Genomic DNA, 24,530 nt, shown 5'->3' with positions numbered 1-24,530 from the left:
GGGGCCAGGGCACTCTGCCAAGGCGCCCCATCTCCACAATACCCACAGCAGGCTTAAAGGAACAGACTTTATTAATCTAGCTCTTGAACACTAGAAGCTAAAATTCAGCTGCATTATAACAATCTATTTACAGAGTGCTGTCTGCAGGTCAGGTGGGGCTGGGATGGTTCTCCCCCAACCACCCACCAAATGCAGCCTCCAAACAGGTCTGGGCCACGTTCTACCTGCAGCACACGGAGAACATTTCTATACACGTGGCCAAAACCCCAGACAGAACACCAGGCAGGATGGCGCCAGACCAACAGAGGGGCGGGCAGACATGCATAGGGGCTGAGACTGACAAGAGGGCCAGGGGCCTCAGTACTTCTTGAGGCTGTAGGCCAGACTGCTGGGGAGCCTGGAACCCAGCAGGGGCGGTGAGTTCCAGACGGCAGAGCTGGTGCGCTTGTGGTAGCGGGGCTTGCTCTTCTTGAAGATGTCCTCCAAGTCCAGGGGGAGAATGGTTCCAAAGAGCTCAAGGAGGTTCGGGGGGTGGTAGTACTGGTGGATGATGGCCTGGCTTAGCTGAGTGCCTGTAGGGGCCACGGAGGGTCAGGTCACTGCCTGGGGGCTCCTCATGAGCCTCCCCATCCCCTGGTCCCTGTCACCCTCTCCGCCCCAGCAGGCCCCCAGTCCTGCCACAGTGGCTTCTCTCACAGAGCCCCCTTCCCTGCAAATCCTCTTATGGCCTGTGCATCCTGCCATCCTCTGGCAGCTTAGCCTGAACACAGGTCCTCAGGCACTTACATGGGCCAGGTCAGGCCTGGGGCCCTCACTGCATGACCTCATTATCCCCACAAGGCAGCTCCTTTCTTCTCCCCATATTATAATGGTAAGACTTGTCCAAAGGTACACAGCTAGTGACTAGGGGAGCTGGGGCCTAGCTCCAGAACGTAAGCATACACTGCCATCCTCAGCTGCTGTGGTCAGCGCTTCTCTCACCAGCCTGCAGGTCCCGTGGCACAAGGTGCTTGCTGAGGGGCCCCTGGGCCAAGGCTGTGGGTGACACAGCCCTGCCAACAAGGCTTTAGGAGGCCCCACAGGGGTCAGGAGGTGGAACGTGTGCCCAGCACTTACAAACACTAACTCACTTCATCCTAACTAACCCTTCTCAGCTGGTATCACCCCTATTTCACAGATGAGAAAACTGAGCCAGTTTAAGTAAGCTGGTGAAGGTCAACTACCATGAGGGGGCTCTTCCAACTATCCAGCTCCTCAGCCACGCTGACTGCTGCCTGCGCCACCTCCCAGATGGCCTGATGCCAGAAGTTAAGGAGACTAAGTCAGATTCTGGCTCACATGGAGTTCAGATGAGGTACACCAAAGCAAGCTGTCTTCTGTAAAGAGTTGACCCTCTCTGAGGTTCTGAGCCCTGCTCTCTGGGGAGTGAGACTGCATCTTACCCTGACCCCCAGCTCAGCACACTCTATAAAGTGCCCATCATTTGCACGGGGCCCACCCCTTTCCCAGTAGGCCTTGCACCCCGGTCGTGGTGGCAGTGGCCTGGTCACCCTCACTCACACTCCTGTTTAAACTCTGGGGCCTGTAAACTCTGGGGTCAAATCCTCAAGTGCCTCCACCTCAGCCTTCCCCAGCTCCAGCTCTTGATGCCCTGCCTAAAACCTGCTACCACTCTTGGTGCTATTCCTACCCTAAGCTGTTTATTTGAGTCTCAGCTGGCCCATTGCGTGGGGCTCCAAAGAGGGGCACAGAGCCTGAGCTGAAACACCCAGCATCAGCAGCCAGTCATAATTTGACATGTTTGTTGAGAACAGAGGTGCCCAATACTGTAGATCTGGTCCTCAGATGAGCCCACTGGCCGTAGAGTACCCACCCTTCCCTGGGCACATCCCAAGGCCCAACGCAGGCTTGTTGGGCCAACACTTCAAGCTGCCAGCCCACGGGTACAACAGCCTCCTGACGCCCACAGCTGCCGACCCACTACATCCAGGGTCCTCGATGTCAAAGTGAGGACCCAGGTCTCCTGGGGAACTCAGGGCACTGCTTACCTCTGGCCCAGGTGGGGATGGGCTTCCGGGGATGGGCCTCGTCATCAGTGGAGTCATCACTATTCAGATCCATCCCATAGTTATCTGGGTTGATCTTGGGGGGAGCTCTGTGGCCCTGGGGAGTCATCTGATATGAGGTACAAGCTGGAGACTGGAGAAGACAAACATGGCTGTCAACTCCCTGTCCCTGTATTCAGGCATCTCTCACCACTGAGGAGTGCTGGGGCTCTGGTCACCACCCCTCATTTCATGGGGAATAAAAAGGGTTCAGAGGTTCACTTTTTAATTTAAAAAAATTACCACATACATGACTATATCTTCCTTTTTCAAGTTTTAAGTATATTGCACACATTCTTCCTGGTCAGTGTGTCTCCTTTCTGACAGCCCTGGATGCTCCACTAGAAGACCCACGACTGGAAATTTTTTAACTATCTGTTATAGATAAACATTCGGCACATTTCCAAATTTTTGTTATCAGGAACTATATGGCAATGAAAACCTTTCCACATACATTTTGCTGATAACAGCGTTAAGCTGGAAATTGCCTAAGTGTTAATCAACAAAGGCTTGTTAAAGAAATTTTGGTATAAGGAGTGGCTTGTACAAGGGTGGCTCACTGGGTTGAGCACCCCACCATTGGTTCTGGGTCAGGTCATGATCTCAGGGTCCTGAAACAGGGCCTTGCATCAGGTTCCATGCTCAGCACAGAATCTGCTTAAGATGCTCTCTCTCCTCTGCCCCTCCCACTGCTCACATGCTCCCCAAATAAATAAATAAATAAATAAATAAACAAACAAACAAATAAATAAATAAAATCTTAGAAAAAGAAAATTCTAGCACAAGTAACTGGTATGCAGCCATCAAATATGAGATCTGGAAGTACTGAAACACACAGATGTCTACAACATACTAAATGGAAGGAGAAAATATCAAGCTGCCAAATGGTGTATGTTATAGACTAAATGTTGTTTGTGCCCCTGCGTCCCCCAAATTCTTCTGTGAAATCTTAACCCCTGATATGATGGTACTGGGAAGTGGGGCCTTTGGAGGTGATGAGGTCATGAGAGTGGAGGCCTCATGAGTGAGATTAGTGCCCCAAGCACAGAGGCCCCAGAGAGCCCCTTCTCCCTTTCTGCCACATGAGGATACAGGGAGAAGATGACCATCTGTGAGCCAGGAAGAAGAACCTCAGCAGACACTGAATGGGCTGGTGCCCTGACCCGCGACTTCCAGCCTCCAGAACTGTTGTTTAAGCCACCCAGAGTGGCAGTTTGTGACAGCAGCCTGAGCCAACCGACACAGTATGTAAGGACAGTGCTCATTGAAGACTCTGTGTGTGGGAGACTGGTCTGTGTATGTATATGAGTCTGAGTGTATGAGTGTGACAGTGTGTGTGAACACGTGAGAGTGTAGGAGTGTGTGAGTGTGACCAGAGGAGTATGTGAGTGTGGGTGTGAGAGTGTGAGTGTATGTGCACAGAGGTTTATATGTGCAAATTATAGAAAGATAAATACCAGACTTAGAGTTTTCCTCTAAGAGAAACCTAGCTGCTGCTTTTTTTTCTTTACAACAAATTCTACTTCCAGAGTAAGAAAACATACTTACCAAAAATAGTAAAAACAATTGGGCCACTTGTGTCCTTCCTCTCTCTTACACTCCTAATACACAGTCTGTGCCTCCAGCTACTGGGAGGTGAAGAACCAGAGCCGGGGGGCCCTCTCCTCCGGGTGCCTGGCCTCACCTGCACATCCACAGTCACATTCAGGCCTTTGCCGGTCACCGCCACCTCCTTGGCTTTCCTCTGCTGCTCCTCAGCCAGCCGCTCCTCCCGCAGCCTCTCCTGCTCCTCCTGGGGCCCAGAGGACACCAGGTGTTAGAGACCCTGCCTGTGAGCACAACCCCTGGCTGTGCCCCCCTCCCTGCCCCATGTCAACCCCATGGGCAGGACAGGCAGGGCAGGCGAGGCAGCTCCTAACCCAGGAGCTCTCAAGGTGGCCCAGAGCTCGGCACAGACCCATGGGAGTCCTAGGCCTGCTTCCCCTTTACCTTTTTCTTCTTCTCCTCCAGTTCCCTCTGCAGCCGCTCCTTCTGTAACTGCAGGGCCTTCTCCCGCTCCCGCTCCTGCTGCTCCCTGGGGACCAAGCAAGAGCTGGTCAGGACAGGAAGCAGAGTCCTGGGCCCCCCTCCCACCCCCAGCAAAAGAGCCTGTCCTTTTGCAGACCCCCAAGTAAAGAGGGGAGCTGTCTCCTGCTGCTGGCTGCACGTCTCTCTTCCACACCCTCACAGGGGAGCAGGTGGCATGACGGCATGATGCCACCTTGGGCGGCTAGGGCGCAGGCCCCTCACCTCTCGGCCTGGAGCCGCTCCTGCTCCTTCCTGCGCTCCTGTTCCCGCTGCTCCGCCAGCTGCCGCTCCTGCTCCCGCTGCTCCGCCAGCCTCTTGGCCTCGGCCACCTTGCGCAGCCGCTCCTGCTCCTCCTCCTTCTTCTTCTGCAATAGCTCCTGGTGCCTGCGCTCCTCCTCGTCCTGTGATTGGACCACAAGGTGAGGGCCCTGGTGCCAGCCCAGAGGCCAGAGAAGTGAGAGAGAGGTCAGGGGGAGCAGCCAGGGGAGCCTGGCCAGAGAGCCTGCTCCTTCCCAACAGGGACACCCTGAGCAAAGTTCCTCAAGAATTGCCATTCTGAAAACCGCTTTTGGTGCAGCAAGAGAGTCATTAGTTAAGGGTGGAGACTGGAGCCAGACTCACGAGCTGTGTGACCCCAAGCAAGTGGCTTGAGCTCTCTGGCCTCGGTTTCCTCACTGATCAAACAGGAACAACAGTAATACCTACCACCTCATCAAGTTGCTGAGTTCATACACCAAACATACTTAGGACAGTGTCTGGCACATAGCAAATACTAAATAACTTGTAGTTATTACTATTATAACCCCCTATTGACAGATTTGTGTTCCCTATTGTCCCAGGACTGACAATTCCCCCAGGGAAGTAAACCCCTACTCTTTAAGGCAAAATGTGCAATCCTCACACCAATCCTCTCAAGCAGACACCACTGTAACCTCTAGGAATTGAAGCCCAGCAAGGTCAAGTAACTTGCCCAGGGTCACACAGCTACTAAGTGGCATAGCTGAGACTGAACGCCTGGCTCCGGAGTCCATATATATTTAACCTTCGAACTGTCATCTCTACGGAAAACTGTCATCTCTACGGATACAAGTCACTGTCACCATCCATCTGCCAGATATGTGTTGAGCCTCCTCCAGGCTTAAAGCAACAAGAGCCACCAAGACCAACCCCACAAGGGGGTGTGCTCGGTGGTGCTCGGGGGCTGAGGCACCTCCCCGCCTTCTGCACTAAGCCCCTCTGCCCACCTGTCCTTGTACCTGTTGGAGCCGCCTGAGCCGCCGCACCTCCTCCTCCTGCTTGCGGCGTGCCTCCACCTCCTCCATCTTCTTGGCTGCGGCCTTTTTCTTGGCTTTCTCCTCAGCCAGCCGCTCTTCCTTGGCCTGTAGAGCCCATCCATATGTGCCCATTAGAGCATACTCCTCCTCACTCAGCCCTGCAGCATGGGCCCAGAACTCTGCACCCACTGCCCCTGCAACCCCAGTTGTTCCCCATTGCCCAGGGGAGGGTGGCACCCGGAAGCCACAGACCACCAAGTCTGATGTGCTTGGGGCCCGCCAGGGTACAGCCCAGCCCGGAGTGTGGCTGCCCACCAGCCCAAGGCTCGTACCTTCTCGGTCTTCTCGTCAATCTGAGCAAACTTCTGCTCAATCTGCTTCTTCTTCTCCTCCTTCATCTGCTCCACACGCTCCCGGGCCTGCAGCACCTTACGAAGACGCTCTTCACGCTTCCTGCGGGCACAGGGCAGTCACAGGGAGCCCACGGAGGCCGGGGTAGGCCGGGGTAGGCCAGAGCCAGGCCACTTACAGCTTCACCTCCTCCAGCCGCCGCCGCTTATCCTCCTCCACTTTCTGCCGACGGAGCAGCTCAGCCTCCTCCTTCCGTCGCAGGTTCTCCAGGCGCTGCCGCTCCTTCTCCTGGGGCAGGGTGGGGCGGAGTGGGAAGGGTGAACAAGGCCCTGATGTGGGGACAACCCCCTACCACTTCCCCGCAGACCCCCAGGTCCCCACCAGATGGCTTGAGAGGCAGAGGCACCCCCAAACACGCCTCCCTCCCCAACCAGATTGAGGCCTGGGCTTCAGTCCTTCTGGGGGCACCGGAAGGCCTTCCAAGTGCCCTTGACTGCACCCTGCTAAGTCGCAGCAGTGCAAAAATCAGGCTCAAAACTGGATTGACTGTAACTATGTTTAAAGTGCACTTGTCTTCGAAGAGAAAGGATGAGACCGGGAAGGGACAGACGAGTAGAAAAGTTACAGTTCACGTTCTATCTGGGGTGGGGGGTGGCGGGTATGTGTTTGTCGTTATTACTATGCTTTGTCACTTTTACACTATGTGTACACACACATACAAATACTCTTTTATGTCGCTTAATATTTGAAAAAAATAAAATACGGCCAAATGTTAACACAGATTACTATGGGCTAGTGAGATATATTAAGGATGGCATATTTTCCAAACTCCCTGTGATACACGTACGCAATGATTTTAGCCACAACTTTTTTAAAGTACTAGCTGGGTGGTTAGCAATTCAATGCTGGGACCTTCCTCCCCTGTGTGCCTAGAAAGCCCCAGGGACACAGTAGTGGGCAACCAGAGGGCATAGGTGGGGGCTTCAAGCACTCCCTGGCCAAGGACAAGACTGATACTTTCTCCCCCTGATGGTTGGGATGTGAGGGTGGGGGCTGGGACCTACCTAGACCAGGGCCCTCACCCCTACCTGGCTCCATCAGACTCTCACCTCTGGGCTTGGCCACCCATAGGCCCCCTCCTTGTATTAGTGACTCTCCATTTCTCCTGGCCTCTGGCCTAGACTGTAGATTTCCCACCTAGAAATCTGGCCCCAAGGTAAGAAAACTCTAAAGATAGAGAGAAGGGCTCCTCTGGTTGTGGGTAGATACACTCCACACTGCCTCTCCCACTGAATGTGGCCGTAAGACCCAACTGCATGGAGCAGCTATATGAGCAGACAGATGGGGAAGATCAGGCTTTGAAGCATCACTGAACCCACAGCAAGTTTACCATGATTTTCCCTCTAGTCTAAACTCAATGAGGTCTGAACCCCCAACGGGATCCAAGGATGCCGACAGACAGAATCTGGGAAAGGCCCTCTCATTCTAACTCAAGAACTGGAAAGGGGACATTGAATGCTCAGAGTATGCAGAGACCCCAGTTTTGGTTTGTCCTTTTCTTCCTCCTCTCATGTCCCAGGCCATAAGCAACCCTGTGGCCTGGGGACAGCAGCAGTTACAAGATCCTGCAGAGTCAAAACTCTGAGGAAGGAGAAGCATCCCCTCCACACTATGGAGCTGTGATCCTGAAAGGTTGTGGAAATGCTGCTCCTCCTTTCTGTCTCCCCACCAGGTGACTCTGGATGAGGTCTTGGAAGCACACAGCACAACAGGGTAACTAAAGCCCCAGTTTCCTGGCTGGAGACAGAGGGGAAGAACCCCAGAGAAGTAACATGTACCAGATGGATAGAGAAAAGGAGACTAGGGTATTTGTGAACTCCAGGGCTCAACCATAAGCTGCAGAGGCATGAAGCTGACCATAACTATTCTATCAAAAACTTCTGAGAATTAAACTCACAGACCACCTGCCAGATCCCATCCTGACCACCGACCAACACACCCAGGACAGATCCAAAGAGCACTGCAGAGGCTTTGCAATCTGAACATTGGAACCATACCCCACAGAAGCCAGGGTGGCACTCATACCCTGAACCAACCAGGTGGGTCACCAGTAGAGCAAAATACCAACATTTTAAGATTTAAACAACATGCATAATATTCAACATATTCTAACATAATATTCAAAATAGCCAGGATATAATCCACAATTCCTCAGCATACTAAGAACCAGGAAAACCTCAGCTCCCTTGTAAAGACCATCAGCAGCCACCAATGCTGAGATGAGAGATGTTAGACTTATCTGACAAAGATGTCTCAGCTGCTCTTATAAAAATGTCTTGACAGGAATCACATTTTTTTTTTTAAGGTTTTATTTATTCATGAGACACACAGAGACAGAGAGGCACAGACACAGGCAGAGGGAGAAGCAGGCTCCATGCAGGGAACCTGACCTGGGACTCGATCCTGGGTCTCCAGGATTACACCCTGGGCTGAAGGTGGCGCTAAACTGCGGAGCCACCCAGACTGCCCAGAAAATCACATTCTTAAGACAAGTCACAAAAGAGAAAATCTCAGCAAACAGATCTCAAAAAAAGCAAATTGGAAATTTTAGAACTCAAAATACAGTCACGGGAGATGAAAAATTCAGTGTGTAGGTCCAAGAGCAGAACGGAAAAGACAGGCAAGTGTCAGTAAACATGAAAATAAATCAGGAAAGTGTATCTGATCCAAACAAAGAGAAAGCTATTGAAGAGAAACAGATAGAGCCCAAAGTACTGTGAGACAGACGGGAAGGCCCGCCACAGGCATGGGTGCCATCACCACGTGCGACGGAGAGGAAAGAACACGCTGCTAAAACAGAGTTTCTCAGGAACAGTAGCTGCAAACACTCCACGTTTGGAAAAGGTCTAATTATGCAGGTTCAAGGTCACCCACACAGGGTGCCGAGCAGGAAGCTGACTCTTACCCCCTGCTCTCCACTGAGGAAAGCTCCTTGGAGGTGAAAGTCACGAGCCACCCAGAGCACCCACCACCCCCTCTCTCCCTTCCTGCCCTAAGTGCCAACCAGACTCCTGCTTCCCATAGGGCTCAGCAAAACCTGTTTTACTCCTGAAGGCTGAGTGTTAAAATTTCCCAGCAGAGGTCAGGGAGACTATCCTGGGCATTGTGAATTTTATGGAAGAAAGTAAGAGTTGTCTGTGTCAGAACCCACATGCACATCCTCTGCCCCCACCCTCCGAGGTAGGTGGGTGGTCTCTGCTCCCTAGAGGTGAGAAAACCAAAAGCTTGCTGAGCCCCTTCTGCCTCCAGGGGCCTCAGCTGAGCAGTCTCTCTGCCTTTTACTAAAAACTGTGTCACACCAAGCCCTGTGCTGGGTGCTTGGAACACAGGACTCTGTTTCACCCACATCTATGAAATGACTTCAATCTCAATCCGTAGCCAAAGGAAACTCAGCTAAAGGTTAGGAAACTAGTCCAAGGCCCCGAGGTCCCCGTGACCCACTTAGGACCACGTCTCCTGAGAACTGTCGTACCACCTCCAGATGCCCTGCGAGGGACCTGGGCTCCCCAAAGCAGGAAAGGACAGCTCCTGGGACCTCTCGGTCATCCCCACAAGGCCTGCCAGGTTCCAATCAAGTCTGTGTGGGGCATGGAAGTTCTCTGTAGCAAGAGCAAGTCCAAGTCTAGTTCGCTGCTGTGAGCTCAGGAGCCTGGCACACGTCACTGTGTAAGGCCACACAGCCCACTTGCCTGCATGCTGGAAGGCATGCCATCACCTCGTCCAACCAAAGGGGACCAGGCTCCTTGCAGGAGAAGCAAGCTCGGAGGCCTACCTGTCCAGCTGCTGAGAAGCCCCTGGACCCGCCAAACCCCAGGCCCTCAGCTAAGAGGCAGAAGCCGTCCTAGTAGAAGGCCCTTCGAAGCACCAGTGGGTACAAAGGGATGTGGCCTTGCAACCTAGGAGACTCCAGGAAGCCAAGACTACAGGCTGGGCAGATCCCAGCTCTCTGGGGCTCCTTCCTCAGGGCTGTGGCCTGGCTCAGCTCCGAGGTATCTGAGAAGAGAACAGCTTCTGTGGCCTTCTCTCCAGAGGCTGCTGTGGACAATTCCAGCACTCCCCCATAAGACCCAGCCTTCAGCCATGGTTTCCTGCACTGCTCTGCCCCTCGAGACAGGAGTCAGGTCTGTGACCCAATAAATCTCAGCAGCTCTGAGGACGAGAGGCAACTTATCTGTTCTCTTCTCAGTGCCTGACCCTGAGGGGGAGTCCGGTGCTGGGAGTGGGGAGGGAGGTGCCGTGGGGAAATTCAAGCTATGGCCCCAGTAATCAGCCTGCAGGCTGCACCCCCTCTGCCTCCTCTGGCTTCAAGGAGGCCCTGAGATCAACATTTGTCTTCCTGGGAGCAGAGACGAAGGCGGAGAGGACAGGCCCTGTGGAGGGAGGACACCAAGGGTCTCCAGGCAGTCACCCAATGCCTCAAGGCTCCCCTGCCCCCTTTGCTGCTCCCTCTTCACCTCCCGCTCCACCTCCTACTCCACCTCCCACTCCACCTCCCACTCCACCTCCCCTACCTCCCACTCCACCTCCTGTGTTAGTGCTGCTACAGACTGATGGGTTTAGGGGGAACTAGGTTACCAGGACAGGAAAAAGCTTTACTTACAACAAAGCTGCACTGTGGGCAAGAGGAGACAAGAAAAAGCCAGGAGTTAATGCCAGGCTGGGGGACTCCTTGAAAGCAGGCCATCTTCTTGGCTATGCCAGCATCACTTGGGGCCTGCACCTTCTCATCACTTGGGGCCTGCACCCTCTCATCACTTGGGGCCTGCACCCTCTCATCAGCAGCAGCCCCACCCTCTGGCTTCCTCCTGTCTCACCAGTACCCATCCTCACCTGTCTCACCTCATCCCCAGTGTATGTCCCTCACCTTAACAACTCAAGCCACCAGAGAGGTGTAGGGAATATGGGGACAGATGGTCATGGTGGTCATGGCAATGACCAGCTATGCCATTTCTACTACTTCCCAGCTCGGGGCCAAAACCAGGGAGTCACACAGAGCCGGCTAAGGCTCTGAGCTGTAGTGCAGAGCCCAGGAAGCCAGAACAGTGCTCAAATACTGAGGCAGCCCATGGCCGTAGAGGATGGAGCTAGCCCTTGACTGGTGCCAGGCCACAGGTGCCTTGGCCCAGATCCATGCTACTCCCAGCAGCCGAGGAGACAGACTGGAGCCTTCAGCCATACTACCCCACTCTAGCAAAGCTTGGCCAGGGGTCCAGGGGTATGGGCTCCCTCACCTTAGGGTCCACACGCAGGGGAGTGTTGCGCTTGATGAAGGATTTCATGACACTGCCACGGGGGGCCGAGGTTGGGGTCATGAGCATCTGGTTCCTCTGCACAGTGTGCAGGAAGGTCCGGAGGGGCCGTACCACCTGGATAAGGTGAGGACCAGGGTAAGGACTCACGGTGGAGGAGGGGGAGGGGTGGATGTCAAGCAGGGAGGGCAGATGCCCACTCACTTTGCTGGCTGGACAGGGTGGGGAAGGCGTCTTGCTCCTGGGGGCTTGCAGCTCCTCATCCTCCAGCTGCTGCTCGTCATCCAGCTCACTCACTGCCTGCTTGTAGCTGCGCTTCCTCCTGCCGTAGCACAACGGAAGCCACATCATAGGGCTGACCCTAGCACCTTCCCCAGAGCCCCAGCCATACCCCATAAAAGGTCACCCTATGAACAAAACTGGGCCTGGCTCATGGAGCTCCAGACTAAAAAGCACTGCTGAGGTGGGTGGGGTCTCCCTGACTAGTCCTCTGCTGCCATGAGGAAGGAAAGTGACCTGTCCTAGGTCACACAGCCAGGAAGATGAAGAGCTCAGGGCCTAGGATCTGGTTACCCACTCCCGCCCAGGTTTGTCTCACAGCAGGGAGCCAGCTCCTTCATTAAACCAGAGTACTAGCCCCACCCCTGTAAGGAGGAAACAGGCCCCCGACCACATGCCCACCCTCCCCGAGTAGGGAGTCAAAGTTCATGCCGCTTTGGGACCCTCAGAATAGTGGCCTGCACACCACTGCCCAGATGCAAACCTGACACTCTGGGGTGGCTCCTTGGGGCTATCTCCTTGGTCAGTCTTGGGTTCTGTGAAGAGAGCAATTTTGTGAGGCTGCAGGGACAGGTTGGAGGGGTCAGGGGAAGAAGCCTGCCCAGCAGAAGCCATGGCAGGGGAAAGGCTCTCTTCCTGGCAGACCCCAGGGTGACCAGTGGCAGAAGTCATCAGCCTCAGCACCAACTGGCCTTGAGAAATGTGTAGACATCTGGAGCCCAGCCTGCTATGCCCAGCCCACGGACCCCTCACTCTCCATGCTGGGCCCCTGTGACAAGAATGGCAGGACAATCCTATTGAGGTGGCCCCAATTGTGTCTGTCTACCTCGAACAGTGAGATCTGGGGGGAGGGTTGCGAGGGGTGGGCAAGAGGTAGCTTTCAGGAACAGAAGCCCATGGAAACTGCAAACTCTCACAGACCTTTGTCCTCTTCACACAGGGCACCCACAAAGGTGAGAAGTAGGCCAGCAACAGAGACACAACAAGGCCAGGTGTTCACACCCCAGCACAGAGTTCCTCCTGCTACCCCCGGGAGAGGCGCCCAAGTCTCTTAGCCTGGCATATTCACAGTCAGTGCCTCAGCTGAGGCCCCCAACCCTTTCCCAGCTTCATACACCGACCACCCATGGCCACTCCCATGGCACTCAGCAGCAGCTGCAGCCAAAAGGTGGGAAATGAAACCTGCAGACCCAAAGGAGATCTACACACGCCGGGGTCCCATTTACCTTTGGCCAATAGCCCAGAATATGGGCCTCCCTCTCCCCAGATAAAAAGTCAGGCCAAGGACACCAGCGCCACTTCGGCCCTGGTTTCTGCACACGGCAGGTCAGAAAGACTCACCTTGCTGCCCTTCAGAGGGTGTTTCCTGGCCACCAGCCAAAGGCCTCGAGCCAGGTGTGCTAATGGCGATCTTGGTGGCACTACGGGAGCACAAGGTACTCCTGTCATCCTTGGAGACCTAGGGGAGGAACCAAGACTCTGGGGTCTCACCTGAGACTCACAGGCCCATGAGCCCTCTGCTCCTTGGCTTGCTTGCCTTACCTCTGGCTCAGCTGCCTCTACTGGCTCAGCCTCCTCGCTGGGCTTCTGCTCACGGCTGAAAGTAGAGCAAGAGGCATGTGGGACCCACCCACCTAGCCTGAGTCCTCACAGGATCCCTCCCTAAACCATCAGATGCCCTGGCCTGGGTCACAAACCCACAGTGCCAGGCAGGCCAGGACAGCAGCCAGAGCCGGGGGCTCCCTGGATGCCTGCCACCTAGGCAGGCAAGGGCAGTTGGCTTCTGGATTCGGTTGCACTCACCCCATCAGGGCCTGATTCAGGAGGTCAGCTCTTCCCTAGCTCCACCCCAAACCACTGTGCCCCGCTGAGCCGCCACCATCCCTTGTTTCTTGTGAGGCCTGCCCTCGATTCACCATAGGGCCAGCAAAGCCAGGAGGTCTGCCCAGTCACCCTATTTCCCCAGCCCAAAGCAGGGGCAGGAGGGTCCTAGTTTTAGTGATGGCAAGGTGGGGCCTCAAGGAAAAGCAGTGCTGGCCCAAAGCAGTGCTGGGGTGTAATCCTGGAGCAGGGAGCCCTCTCAGCCCCCACACCATCCCCACCTTCCCCCATCGCGATAGGAATGTAGCTCCTCACACCTGCACTACCTCATTCCCAGGCCTTTGCATTTGACAACTCATGGAGTCCACACCCCAGGGTAAAGGCCCGGGCTGACACCTGTATTATCTGCTGCAGGGTTAGAATGGGGTGGGGCTGCAGCAGTAGGCAGTCCCCACAAGGAAGGCAGGCTTGGGCACAGGAAACGTTTGTACCCCCGAGGTTTCCCTGCAAAGGTATCCACGTGCCCTGCCCTAGAAAGGTTCCCAGGCCCTAGAACTGAACTCACCCAACTTTTTGGGGCACCTCAACATTCAAGAGCCTCTCCAGGTAACTGTGACCTGAGGGGAAAACAAATGAACAAATGATGCCTCAGAAAGTGCCACTGCAAAAGATCCAGAGAGCCAGGTGTTGGTTGGGGCTTGGCCACTCTTCATCTGCAGCCAGACCTCTCCACCTCAGAGACCTCCCTTCACTAGACTCAGGCCCTCTCCACCTTAGACACCACTCCCTTCACCGGGTGAGAGGCCCTGAGCACATTCTCTCTACTCCTAGCATCCTCAGTAGAGCTGTTGGCTTTATGTCTCCTACTATACTCCCTAGCTGGCAAGCTTCCCATCTGAGGGCACCTCTTGACTCCTTCACCGGGCTAGAAAGATCTTGAGAAGAGGGACAATGTCTGACTCCAGGCCCCCAACATCCAGCATGGGGCCCAACACAAAGAAGCTTATTCATTCAACAATTACTCTTTGAGGGCCTAATATGGATCAGGCCCTGAGCCAAGCCCCAGGGACCCAATGGTGAGCAAAACAGCCAGAGCCACTATCTGGTCTACGTAACCATCAAATAATGATGAAATGGTGAAAGACATATGCTATGTGTGAAGACAGAAAAGAGGTGAGGATTCTGAAAGACCATAGTGGGGACCTGAGCTGGTCTAGATGCTGAGATATGAAGGAAAAGACAGGCACAAACCAAGAGGTAGGGTTGGCAGGGAGCAGAAGGATGTCTAGGCCAGAGGCTCCCAAAGCATATTCTCTAACTCCTGGAAGTCAAGTGCCTGAGACCCTTTCGGGGGGGGATCTGTGAAGTCCTAGCTGTTTTCATCATAACACAAAAACATAAATTTGCTTTTTCACTGTGCTGGGATTTAGCCTGAAAGTGCAAAAGCAATGCTAGGTGAGACAGACCAAAGTGGAATCAATGATAGCTTCTGATTCCACACTGCAAGGAGCCTCTAAGAAGCCACCACTTGTTGAATATGAACAAATTATCTGAAAAGACTTTTAAAGTACTCCTCTCTTTTCCAACTATGGATCTGCATGAGGCCAACTTTTCTTCATATGTTTTAACCCAAACAACACTAGGCAACAGATGTGAGTATAGAATCCAGCTGCCTTCTTTTAAGCCACACATTCCAAAGAGCTGCAGGATGTAGAAGAGTACCAGTCTCCTCATTACAGTTTTGTTGTGGAAAAGAGTTAATTATTTTATTCATTAAAAAAAATCTAACATTGGGACGCCTGGGTGGCTCAGCGGTTGAGCATCTGCTTTAGGCTCAGGTCGTGATCCTGGAGTCCCAGGATGAAGTCCCACGTCAGGCTCCCTGCATGGAGACTGCTTCTCCCCGTGCCTGTGTCTCTGCCTCTCTCTCTCTCTCTTTCTCTGTGTCTCTCATGAATAAATAAATAAAATCTTAAAAAAAAAAAAAAAAAAAAAGACTGAGCTGGTACCATACCGAGCACTAAAATGGAGTCTCTACCCACATTCAAGGCAGGTGTTATCACCATTTAACAGATAAGAAAACCGAGGTCCAGGGATCCCTGGGTGGCTCAGTGGTTTAGTGCCTGCCTTCGGCCCAGGGCATGATCCTGGAGACCCGGGATCGAGTCTCACATCAGGCTCCCTGCATGGGGCCTGCTTCTCCCTGTGCCTGCGTCTCTGCCTCTCTCTCTGTATGTACGTTTCATGAATAAATAAAATCTTTAAAAAGTAAAAGGAAAACCGAGGTCCTGGGAAGGGTGTGCTCAAGGTCACCGAGGCCCCGTGTGACTCCCGAGCTTAACTACCACCTTTTATAGTCTCCCTCCTTTCCCTCTTCCCTCCACCTCAAGGTGGATGAGCCATGGGCTTAGAGTGAGCAGACTGGTCTAGAGTCTCTACCCCACCTTCCCTCTGGAGCTCCAGGCTCACTTGCTCTACTAGACCCCTTCCAAGGATCAGACTTGGGCCTGAGGTAACCACCATGGCAAGTCAAATATCTCAGCCATTCTGAGGATCCAAAAACGGACGTCAAACACCTGGACTGCACGTCCTAAGGCTCCAGGCCCTGGAGCAAGCCTTACCTCTGATAGGGCAGAGACCTAGCAGGTGAGGTGCCCTTACCTCCTGACCTAAACTACACTCCAGGGCTCTCCACAAAGCCTCCTTAGCAACCAGCTCACCATCCCGGAAAGGCTAAAATGTGGAGCTCAAGCCCGTTTCCCAATTTTATAGATTCGGTGGCCACCATAAGCTTCAGGTTCCTCCTCTGTAAAGTGAGGGGATTCTAACAGACTAAGAATGGGGCTGCAAGGGCCAAACAAGAACCTAGTGTTTCCTACATCTGCAAGTGCCAGGCAGACCAAATGACCCCAATTTTAATTCACATTCACTTAAAACCTGGCCCTTCTGCTCCATCAGCCTTGCCTTCCTCTGGGTGGACCCTGGTGGCGGCCTCTTCCCCGGTCTCCCTGCCTCCTTTGCTCCCTTCCTTCTGGCCATTTTTCACACATACAGTGCCAGGGACCTTTCAACAACCAACAAGGGGCTCCATCCTCTGGGCCAGTGGGGTCAAGCCCAAGCCCCCTGTGTAGCACATGAGCCCAAGATAGCCTATCACTTGCCATATTATTCCTGGGGATCTTTGTACAGGCTGTTTCCTCTGCCAGGGATCCCTTCCCCACATTTTTCCCCACCTGCCAACAGCATAGGCATCCTTCAAAACCCTCTCAGCTCAGACCCCACCTCCTCCATGCAGCCAGCCCTGACTCTTACAGCTGCCTATCCTCCTCTGTGGCTCATAATATCTGCTCCCACCAGAACAACAGCCCCCTGAGCTGGGACCAGATGATGATAGAAATGGCTAATGTTAGGGGCACCTGGGTGGCTCAGCAGGTTAAGGTTAAGCATCTGGCTCTTGGTTTCGGCTCGGATCATGACCTCAAGATTGTCGGATCGAGCCCCACATCAGGCTCCACACTCAGTGCAGTCTGCTTAAGACTCCCTCTCCCAGGGATCCCTGGGTGGTTCAGCGGTTCAGCACCTGCCTTAGGCCCAGGACGTGATCCTGGAGTCCCGGGATCGAGTCCCGTGTCGGGCTCCTGGCATGGAGCCTGCTTCTCCCTCTGCCTGTGTCTCTGCCCCTCTCTCTCTCTCTCTATGTCTATCATGAAAAAATAACATCTTAAAAAAAAAAAAAAAAAAAAGACTCCCTCTCCCTCTGCTCTTCCCCCTGCTTGTGCTCTCTCTGCCTCTCTCAAATAAATAAATAAATCTTAAAAAAAAAAAAAAAAAAAAAAAAAGAGGCTAACATTAACAGCTGAGGCCCACAAAGAAACTTCTGTAACCAGCTCAAGGTTGCAGGACAGGTAAACGGCTGAGCTAGCACTAAACCCAGTTCTCTGTCTGGCCAGAATGAGCCTGCTGTGATGAGAATCCACAGTATCTCCAGAGCAGCAGTTTGGCTAACAGGAGGCGGCCTACAAATGTGGTCAATCTAAGTGAGCCTCTATGGGAAGAAAGCGGCCTTGGGTAAAAGGCCTAAGTTTGAGCCTCAACATGGCCATTAACCACAGGAACACTGTGGCCAACCTCCCTGGACCTCGGTTTCCTCATTTGTAAAGTCAGAAGGTTGTATTAGATTTGCGCTGTCCCATATACATGGTAGCCATCAGTTTAAATCTAAATGAAGTAAAATGTAATAGAACTAGAAATTCAGTTCCTCAATCATACTAGCCACTTTCTGACAGCTCAACAGCCACATCTGGTGAGCAGTGGCTATGTAGGGAACAGCACAGACATGGAACACTTTAGAAAGTTCTAGGGACAGCTCCCTGCCAGATAGTTCCCCAGAGCACCTCTGGCTGAGCCAGGCACCAAGGACCATCCACCTCCCGCTGAGCCCCACCCCCTCGACTCACAGATGATGCGGGCAGAGGCAGCTGGCTCTTCAGTGGCCTTCTTGCCAATCCTCCTGCTTGACCTGCGGACAGGTTTCTCCTGTTTGGCCACCAGGGAACACTCCTGGGCCAGGGAGACCTGGCAGCCAGGGGAGGACGGGGCAATCAGGCTGTGCCACACTGACTGCTGGTCCACATGGGTGCCCGTGGGCGTGGAGCAGTTATCCGGCAGGATGGAAGTCAGCACCCGCCCTGGCCATGGGGAGGCCAGAGAGCCCGGCAAGTCCTGCGGGCCTGGGGAGGCCTGCACCATCCTGAGCTTGGAGGCAGACCGGCTTGTTCCAACCCCTCGACCCTTGGGGTCCTGGGGTGTAGCCATCAGGGAACTCACAGTGATGGTTTCTGGTCTCCCAGCCTCTGGCTTCTTGGGTGTTGAATCCTCCTCTGACAGCAAGATGCTGTGGGAGGCGGGAGTGGTGGCCGGAGGGGATGGAGCCAGAGGAGTCTGGACAGACTTGAGCTGGCCAAGGTGCTGCTCGGCACTCTTGCGCTCTGGGACGCCGATCTCTACCACGGGCACCAGCTGGCCCTGGGCCAGGCTGTTTTTAGGCTTCTTGGTCAGCGCAGGGGAAGACTCAGGGCTGGGCGAAGGGGTAGCTAACACGGCAGTGGCTGCTGCCGCCGCTGCAGCTGCAGCACGAGTCACCCGCCGCAGGACAGAGCCGTTCTCTCCCACCACCGTGGCCAGCTTCTCCACCTTGCCCTTGCTGCGGAGGTGCCGGGAGCTCAGCTGGCTGCTCCGGGACAGCCTGCGGGACAGCCTGAAAGAGGCAGCAGAGCAGAAACTAAGACAATTCAATGGGGCAAGGGACACCCTGAAAGTGGAGCAGGGGGCACCAATCTCCCCACAAGCCACTAGCTTACATGGGTTATGAATCAGAGGGCTTGGAGCTAGAAAACCAAAGCTCTAGTCCTGGCTCTGACAATCCCCAGACCCTTGTCTGTTCCTTTCTGAGCCTCAGCCTGACTACCTACAAATTGGGATAATGCCAGACCTCACATAATGCCAGACTTCACAGAACTGCTGGGAAGATTATACAAATTTCCCACTGACTGAGGTCACACAGCACCACACATCTTGCTGGAGGCTCTACTCTTTTTGTCACTTAATCCACAAAATGGGCCTGAGAGGTAGGGACCATCCTCACCTTAGAGATGAGCAAACTGAAGCTCAAAGGTAGAAAATTAACCCAAGGACACTTAGCCTTGAAGGGCAGAGCTAGGGTGTGTGCTCTGGACCACATGACCCCAAGAGCCAGCCTCTTTCCCCCAGCACTCTGCAGCCAACAGTCATTTCCATGAGCATTATCAAGTGCAGCAACAGGAGGAACCCCTAACCCACACCTCTGGCTGCTTTCACTCAAGCAGAAGGTTGGATTCTCTTTCTTCTCCCACCTCTGGAAATTCTTCCCATCCCCCAAGGCCCAGAACATACACATACACTCTCTCTCTCTCTCTCTCTCACACACACACACACACACACACGCACACACACACACACACACACACACACCCTGGAGTCCCTGGTCTAAGGTCATGCTTTGTTTCCCTGGGACATCTGACCCCTCAGCATGGCCCACGTGGTATCCACCACTATTCCTGCCAGCCACTGCTCCCAGTTAACACCTGCAAATCAAAGTCTCCTGGCAGGCAGCAAGCCACCAGGCCCCACCTACCCAGCTGACCCTCCTTCCCACCTTTTCCGGATGGGGTTTCTGTTTTCATCCTGAACATAAGAAATCCGCCTCTTCTTCTGTCGGTTTTTCTGAGAAGGTGTTTTGGGCATCAGCTCAGGCTCCTTGCTGAATTCTCTGTTTGGTATAAAGATAATGATAGTTGAAGCTGCCCCAGAACCCAACCCAGACTGGCCCCACCCATTTCCTGGCAGTGACAAGTCAAGCTGGGATGACCAGCACCAACTTCTTATAGGCCATGTGCAAGTCCCCTGCCAGGTATCTGGGGCTTCCTCCTGGAGACACATGGGGTGCAAGGCTACCAGGCAACTCTCTGCAGCCCCATCCTCTGAGGGCCAACCCAGCACCTCCTCCTCCTCTTCTATTAGGGTAGCTCCCTGCACCCTGGGCACTCTGGAGGGACCCTTGGCAGCCTATCACATGGGTCAAGTGAGGATGTAGGCTCCTGTGCCCCCAAGGTACCTCCCACCAACACACCCCTGCCTTTACCTGGTGAACATGCGCTCGGCTTCCTCCTCAATCTCTTCGAGCCACACTAAGTCCTTATTATCCACATTGCAGATAAACTCCATGAGCTTCTGGTCACACAGCTCCAGCAGGTGAATGGGCCCTGGGGCTGTCGACCCCATGGTGGCTCTATCTCGTGAAAGCAGATAAGAGGTGCAAGGGCTCAGGGCTGGGGCTGGAACCCCATCTTCAAGGGGAAGAGCCTGGCAGGGCGCAGGACCCATTCCAAATCCCAACCACCTAGTACCTGGATTGGAGCCCCTTCCTGCTTACAGCCACTCCCGCAGGTGTAGAATTCCAAATGCCAATCCACGAGCCTCATTTTTGCAAAAAGAAGGGCCCACCCTTCTTGCTCTTCAAATGCCTTCCTAAACCGATCCACCCACCCACAGCACACTGTCCCTTTAAGTCCACCCTTCCCAGCCAATTCTAGTAGCAACAGTCCTTACAAATGGCCTGGGGGGGGGCGGGGGTGCTTAAAATGACAAGACATAGCCAACCGCTTTCCTGGGTCAGGGAGAAACCGCAGCCAGTGGACCCCTCTCTACCTGCCCAAACATAGGCCTGTAGGTTCTCCTCTTACTACCTGTGGGTGAGCAAGGGCTAGACACCCTGGCTACACATGAGTTGACCCCTGGCATCAGGCCAAAGAACATCAGGTTCAACTGTTTCTTCAAGAGGCCGGTGAACAGAGGGTTCTGCATTCCAAAGGAGTTGGTAAGAAGGCAGGGATTCAGAGACATGCTCCTCTTCAAAGAGCCCTCCACCACCCGCTCCCTTAAACTGAAATGCCCTAGAAATGGATGAGAGAGCATGAGGGCAGTAGATAAGCAGTGTCTCTTATTTTTAAGAAAATACAAAACCAGTGTTCTCTTAATTTCTAAAAAAATCCAGCAATTCAGGTATCCTCCTTAAGGCTCAGTTATAAGATCCTGATCAAAGCCCCAGGCTGGACTCTTCATTACAGTCACAGCAGGGGCTCCGTAAATATCCCTACTGGGCTATGAATGAGTGATGGACATCAGCCATCATAAGGCTACATGTCTCATGCCTCAGCAGTGACCCACCACCCTGATCTATACCCCCACCTAAGATGGAAGCTCCTGGTTGGCGTGCCTGGGGGGCGCAGTCAGTTAAGTGGCCAACTCTTGGTTTCAGCTGGGGTCGTTATCTCAGGGTCATGGGATCAAGCCCTGTGTCTGGCTCCACGCTCAACTGGGAGTCTGCTTGAGTTTCTCTCTCCCTCTCCCTCTGCCCTTCCACCCTGTCCCTGTACTCTTGCTCTCTCTATTCTCTCTAAAATAAATAAGTAAATCTTAAAAAAAAAAAAAAAGGAAACTTCTGGATGGAGGGTCTCAGTCACTGATCCCTCGACAACTTAGAGAGCTTAACACCAGGTCCTGTTGCAGCTTCACAAGACTTCCTGAAGCCTGATTTCCAGGGTACACTAGCCTTTGTTCCTCAAACAAGATCTCTCTCTATCTGGAAACTTCTATCTCCTGTTTGTACGTGGATCTCAGCAACTCAGGGAGGGCCTGACCACAACCATGATCCCATCCGACAATTTCAATTCTCTGCACGGCACTTGGGTAACTGTATATCTGTTTACTTACTACCTGTCTCTGCCCACTAAACATTTGCTCCCTGAGGGCAAGCCCTTGTCTGTCTTGTAGATGAAAGCCTGGAACCTGGCACAGCGCCTGGCATAAAAGGAATACTTGTTGATTACATTAATTCACCTGTCCACCCTACACCTAGAAATAAACATCCCACAGGTACTTCTCCCCCAGGCACATACACGCACACAGGGACACCATTCTACACAGGTTAGGGCATGCCATACCCAGGTTAGGCCCCTGCTCCTAGATGCCAGAGGTGGCACTCCTCAGGGCAGGGCCAGTCGGGCAGGATGGCAGAAGCTTTGTGTAGAGACAGCTCTGAAGCCAGCAACTCTTGGGCATGGCCTCTCTGCTGCCATTCCTCCCCCCAGGACTCTCTGTCCCCAAACTCGTCCCTGGCAAAATGTTGAGACCCCCAGTTCCAGGCCAAGAAAGAGAAAACCGTTTAAGGAAGCCAAAACCAAAACTTAAGGTTTATGAAGAGCTACAGCAAGCAACACCTTTCTATCTTTTTTTTTTTTTTTACCTCTTTAGTATCTGTTCAAAATAGCAAAGTTGTTGAGAGCTTCTTTCACAAAGCGCAAAAAGACTGTTTTGGCTTCTTCCATGGGAAAGTCCTTTTGTTTTTGTCTTTTAAAGACCTCAGCTTGGGATCCCTGGGTGGCGCAGCGGTTTGGCGCCTGCCTTTGGCCCAGGGCACGATCCTGGAGACCCGGGATCGAATCCCACGTCGGGCTCCCGGTGCATGGAGCCTGCTTCTCCCTCTGCCTATGTCTCTGCCTCTATCTCTCTCTGTGTGACTATCATAAATAAAATAAACTGAAACTTTAAAAAAAAAAAAAATAAAAAAAAAAAAAATAAAGACCTCAGCTTGGCTAGTTAGAAAGGGTCACTGGAAGTCAGGTCAGAGGTGACCTGAGAAAGAAAGGATCAGTGTACCAAGGAGGATCCTGGAAAGAACAGCAAAAAAAAAAAAAAAAATCTCTTCTGCCGGTGTAAGAACCTGCGCGCACAAACCCAGAGAATCCGACATCCCACAAGGGAGAAGGGACCTCACCTTCCTGTCCCAACACCTGCCTCACACCTCGCCTAGATCAGAGGCCCCACCCGCCTCCTTAGCGATGCCTGTTTTTTGAGGTGCAGGAAGTGGGGCACTTAACCCTCTAACACACCCCAGGGGAGGACAGTCGCGATCATAAATAACTGCTCCCATTTAGAGTCCGGCCTCGGTGCTCAGGTGGAGCATCCTCCCATTTAATTATCACGACACGACCTCGCGGATACCCCCCCCCCGCCCCCCCGTGTGCGAGTGAGAAAACGGAGGCAAAGAGAAGCCCGAGTCACCCAGTAGTAAGTCAGGAGCGCGGCCTGGATTTAAACAAGCTACACCGCCCGTTCGGTTTAAGTCTCTGGAAGGCGGGAGCCCAGTGTTGCTCGGGGGGAGGGGGAGGGGAGGGGGGGGAGGGGAGGGGGGACCCCCCCCAGCGGAGGCCGCGGCGGCGGGATGAAACCGAACCGCTGACAGCGGACGTCCTCGCGGAGGGACAAAGCGAGGGACGGCACTGGCCTCCGACAACGGCCAGTCTGGAGCGCTGCTCAGCTGGCGGGGGCCCTGCTGAGCGAGGGGGTAACTTCAGAAATGCCACCTGGCGTCATCCCGGAGGTCAGCGAAGGGAAGGGCCTCCCGGCACAAAACAGGGTGCCAGGCCCCGAGGGGGAGGGAGATGATTACTCTTCCGGGATCTGGTGCCCCGGGTGGAGGATAAAGGGTCATCTCAGGCCGCAGGGCCAGGCGGGGTGGGGGTGGGGGTGGGGGGTGGGGGGGAGGGGGTCACGCCCCGGTCGGGGGTTGGCGCGGAGGTAGAGACTCGCCAGCCCCCCGCTAGCCCCGCGGGCCGCCCCGCGCACTCACTCGACTGCGCCGCGTCTCCTGAGCGCTGCTCCGACCCAGGCCCCGCGGCCTCCCCAGCAGAGCCCCCCGGCCGGCCCGGATGCTCGGCTCCGGGGCTCCGCGGCTCACGGCGTCCGCGGAGCAGCGCGGCGAAGCCTCCGATTTTCAAAACTGAGCACTCGCCCAATCCCCGGCAAGTTGGCCCGGCCGCTGCGAGACTCTCGGCCAATCAGGCGGGAGAGGGCGCCGGCCCGGCGGGCGGTCCGCGCGACCGGGAGGCGGGGAGAGGAAGCGAGGGCTGAACCTCCAGCGAGCTCAGCTTCCGGGACGGGCGGCCGGCGGGCGGCGGAAGTGGCGCTCGGCGGGGAAGGCGCGCGCACTGCCTCTCGCTCGGGAACTGCAAGCCCCAGCGTGCACTGCGAGGCCCAGCGTGCACTGCGAGGCCCAGCGTGCACTGCGAGGACCCGCGGAGCCTGGGAGGAGGATGCGCGTGGTGCAGCGATCTGCGGGCCGGTGTCTGGGGCCCGACTTCAGACCCGCGCTTATCGCTGGAGCCTCCGGCTTTGCGTTCTCCTCCTCCACACTGAGCGACGTCCGTCTGCCCGCTGCCATGTTTGAGAATGAAAAGGAAAGTGCTCTGTAAGTCGCGGCGGGCTTTGTTTCTGCAGAGCCCTCTGTCCTCCCTCGGGTGCCAGCAGCCCGGGTCCCACCCCTCCTGGGCCCCAGTACTGCGCCGCCACAGTGTTCTCAACCCCAGCACCTTTGCCTCACCCCCGTTGGGCCATGTATGAAGATGCTTTCTTTCTTTGGAGAAGGTGTCGTGGTGCCACCTGGCATCTGCTGGGTGGAGGCTTAGCCGTGCTGCTAACTACCCTGTGCTGCATAGGACAGGTCCCCCACCAGCTACACACACACACACACACACACACACACAAATATCCGTCCGAAATGGCAATATCGCCGCCCGCCGTGGAGAAACTAGGCAGTCGCTTTACCCTGTGAGCCAGGGCTGCCATTACCTGTACAAGAAGGTTGAATCTAGAAGAGGTATTCATACACAAATGCTCATTGCAACATGAATGGTAGCAGGCAAGCGGTGGGACCAGCCTAGATGTCT

The 24,530-nt window shown here is 54.3% G+C and overlaps 1 protein-coding gene and 1 long non-coding RNA gene across 11 annotated transcripts in view; one reads left to right on the top strand and one right to left on the bottom strand.

Annotated features, from left to right (window-relative positions):
- Window positions 1-53: 53 nt before the first annotated feature.
- Window positions 54-23,687, bottom strand: INCENP (inner centromere protein). Of its 9 annotated transcripts, XM_077861979.1 has the most exons (21): window positions 23,435-23,687; window positions 22,388-22,437; window positions 22,049-22,163; window positions 19,886-20,032; window positions 19,400-19,513; window positions 17,664-18,463; window positions 13,772-13,823; window positions 12,928-12,982; window positions 12,727-12,844; window positions 11,870-11,921; window positions 11,311-11,428; window positions 11,089-11,223; window positions 10,458-10,469; window positions 5,976-6,085; window positions 5,779-5,899; window positions 5,429-5,551; window positions 4,395-4,600; window positions 4,095-4,179; window positions 3,790-3,897; window positions 2,049-2,199; window positions 54-572 (listed from the first exon to the last, which is right to left on the bottom strand). In XM_077861979.1, the coding sequence occupies exons 4-21, from the start codon at window positions 20,023-20,025 to the stop codon at window positions 358-360; spliced, it is 2,715 nt and encodes a 904-aa protein (XP_077718105.1). In that variant the 5' UTR covers window positions 20,026-20,032; window positions 22,049-22,163; window positions 22,388-22,437; window positions 23,435-23,687; the 3' UTR covers window positions 54-357. The 9 variants fall into 9 exon arrangements, with proteins under 9 accessions (XP_077718105.1, XP_077718107.1, XP_077718104.1 ...); XM_077861981.1 differs by lacking the exons at window positions 22,049-22,163; window positions 22,388-22,437 and having other exon boundaries at window positions 19,886-20,036; XM_077861978.1 differs by lacking the exons at window positions 22,049-22,163; window positions 22,388-22,437.
- The window catches only part of LOC144292144 (uncharacterized), a 42,970-nt gene continuing 41,445 nt past the window's right edge, over window positions 23,006-24,530 (top strand). For both annotated transcript variants that reach the window (XR_013359634.1, XR_013359635.1), the window contains exon 1: window positions 23,006-23,185. This is a non-coding gene — a long non-coding RNA (uncharacterized LOC144292144). The remainder of the gene's footprint in view (window positions 23,186-24,530) is intronic.

This window comes from Canis aureus, chromosome 21 (assembly GCF_053574225.1).
Source record: "Canis aureus isolate CA01 chromosome 21, VMU_Caureus_v.1.0, whole genome shotgun sequence".
NCBI lineage: Eukaryota > Metazoa > Chordata > Mammalia > Carnivora > Canidae > Canis > Canis aureus.
The sequence above is the reverse complement of the archived record's forward strand: the minus strand, read 5'-3'. Positions and strand labels throughout refer to the sequence as shown.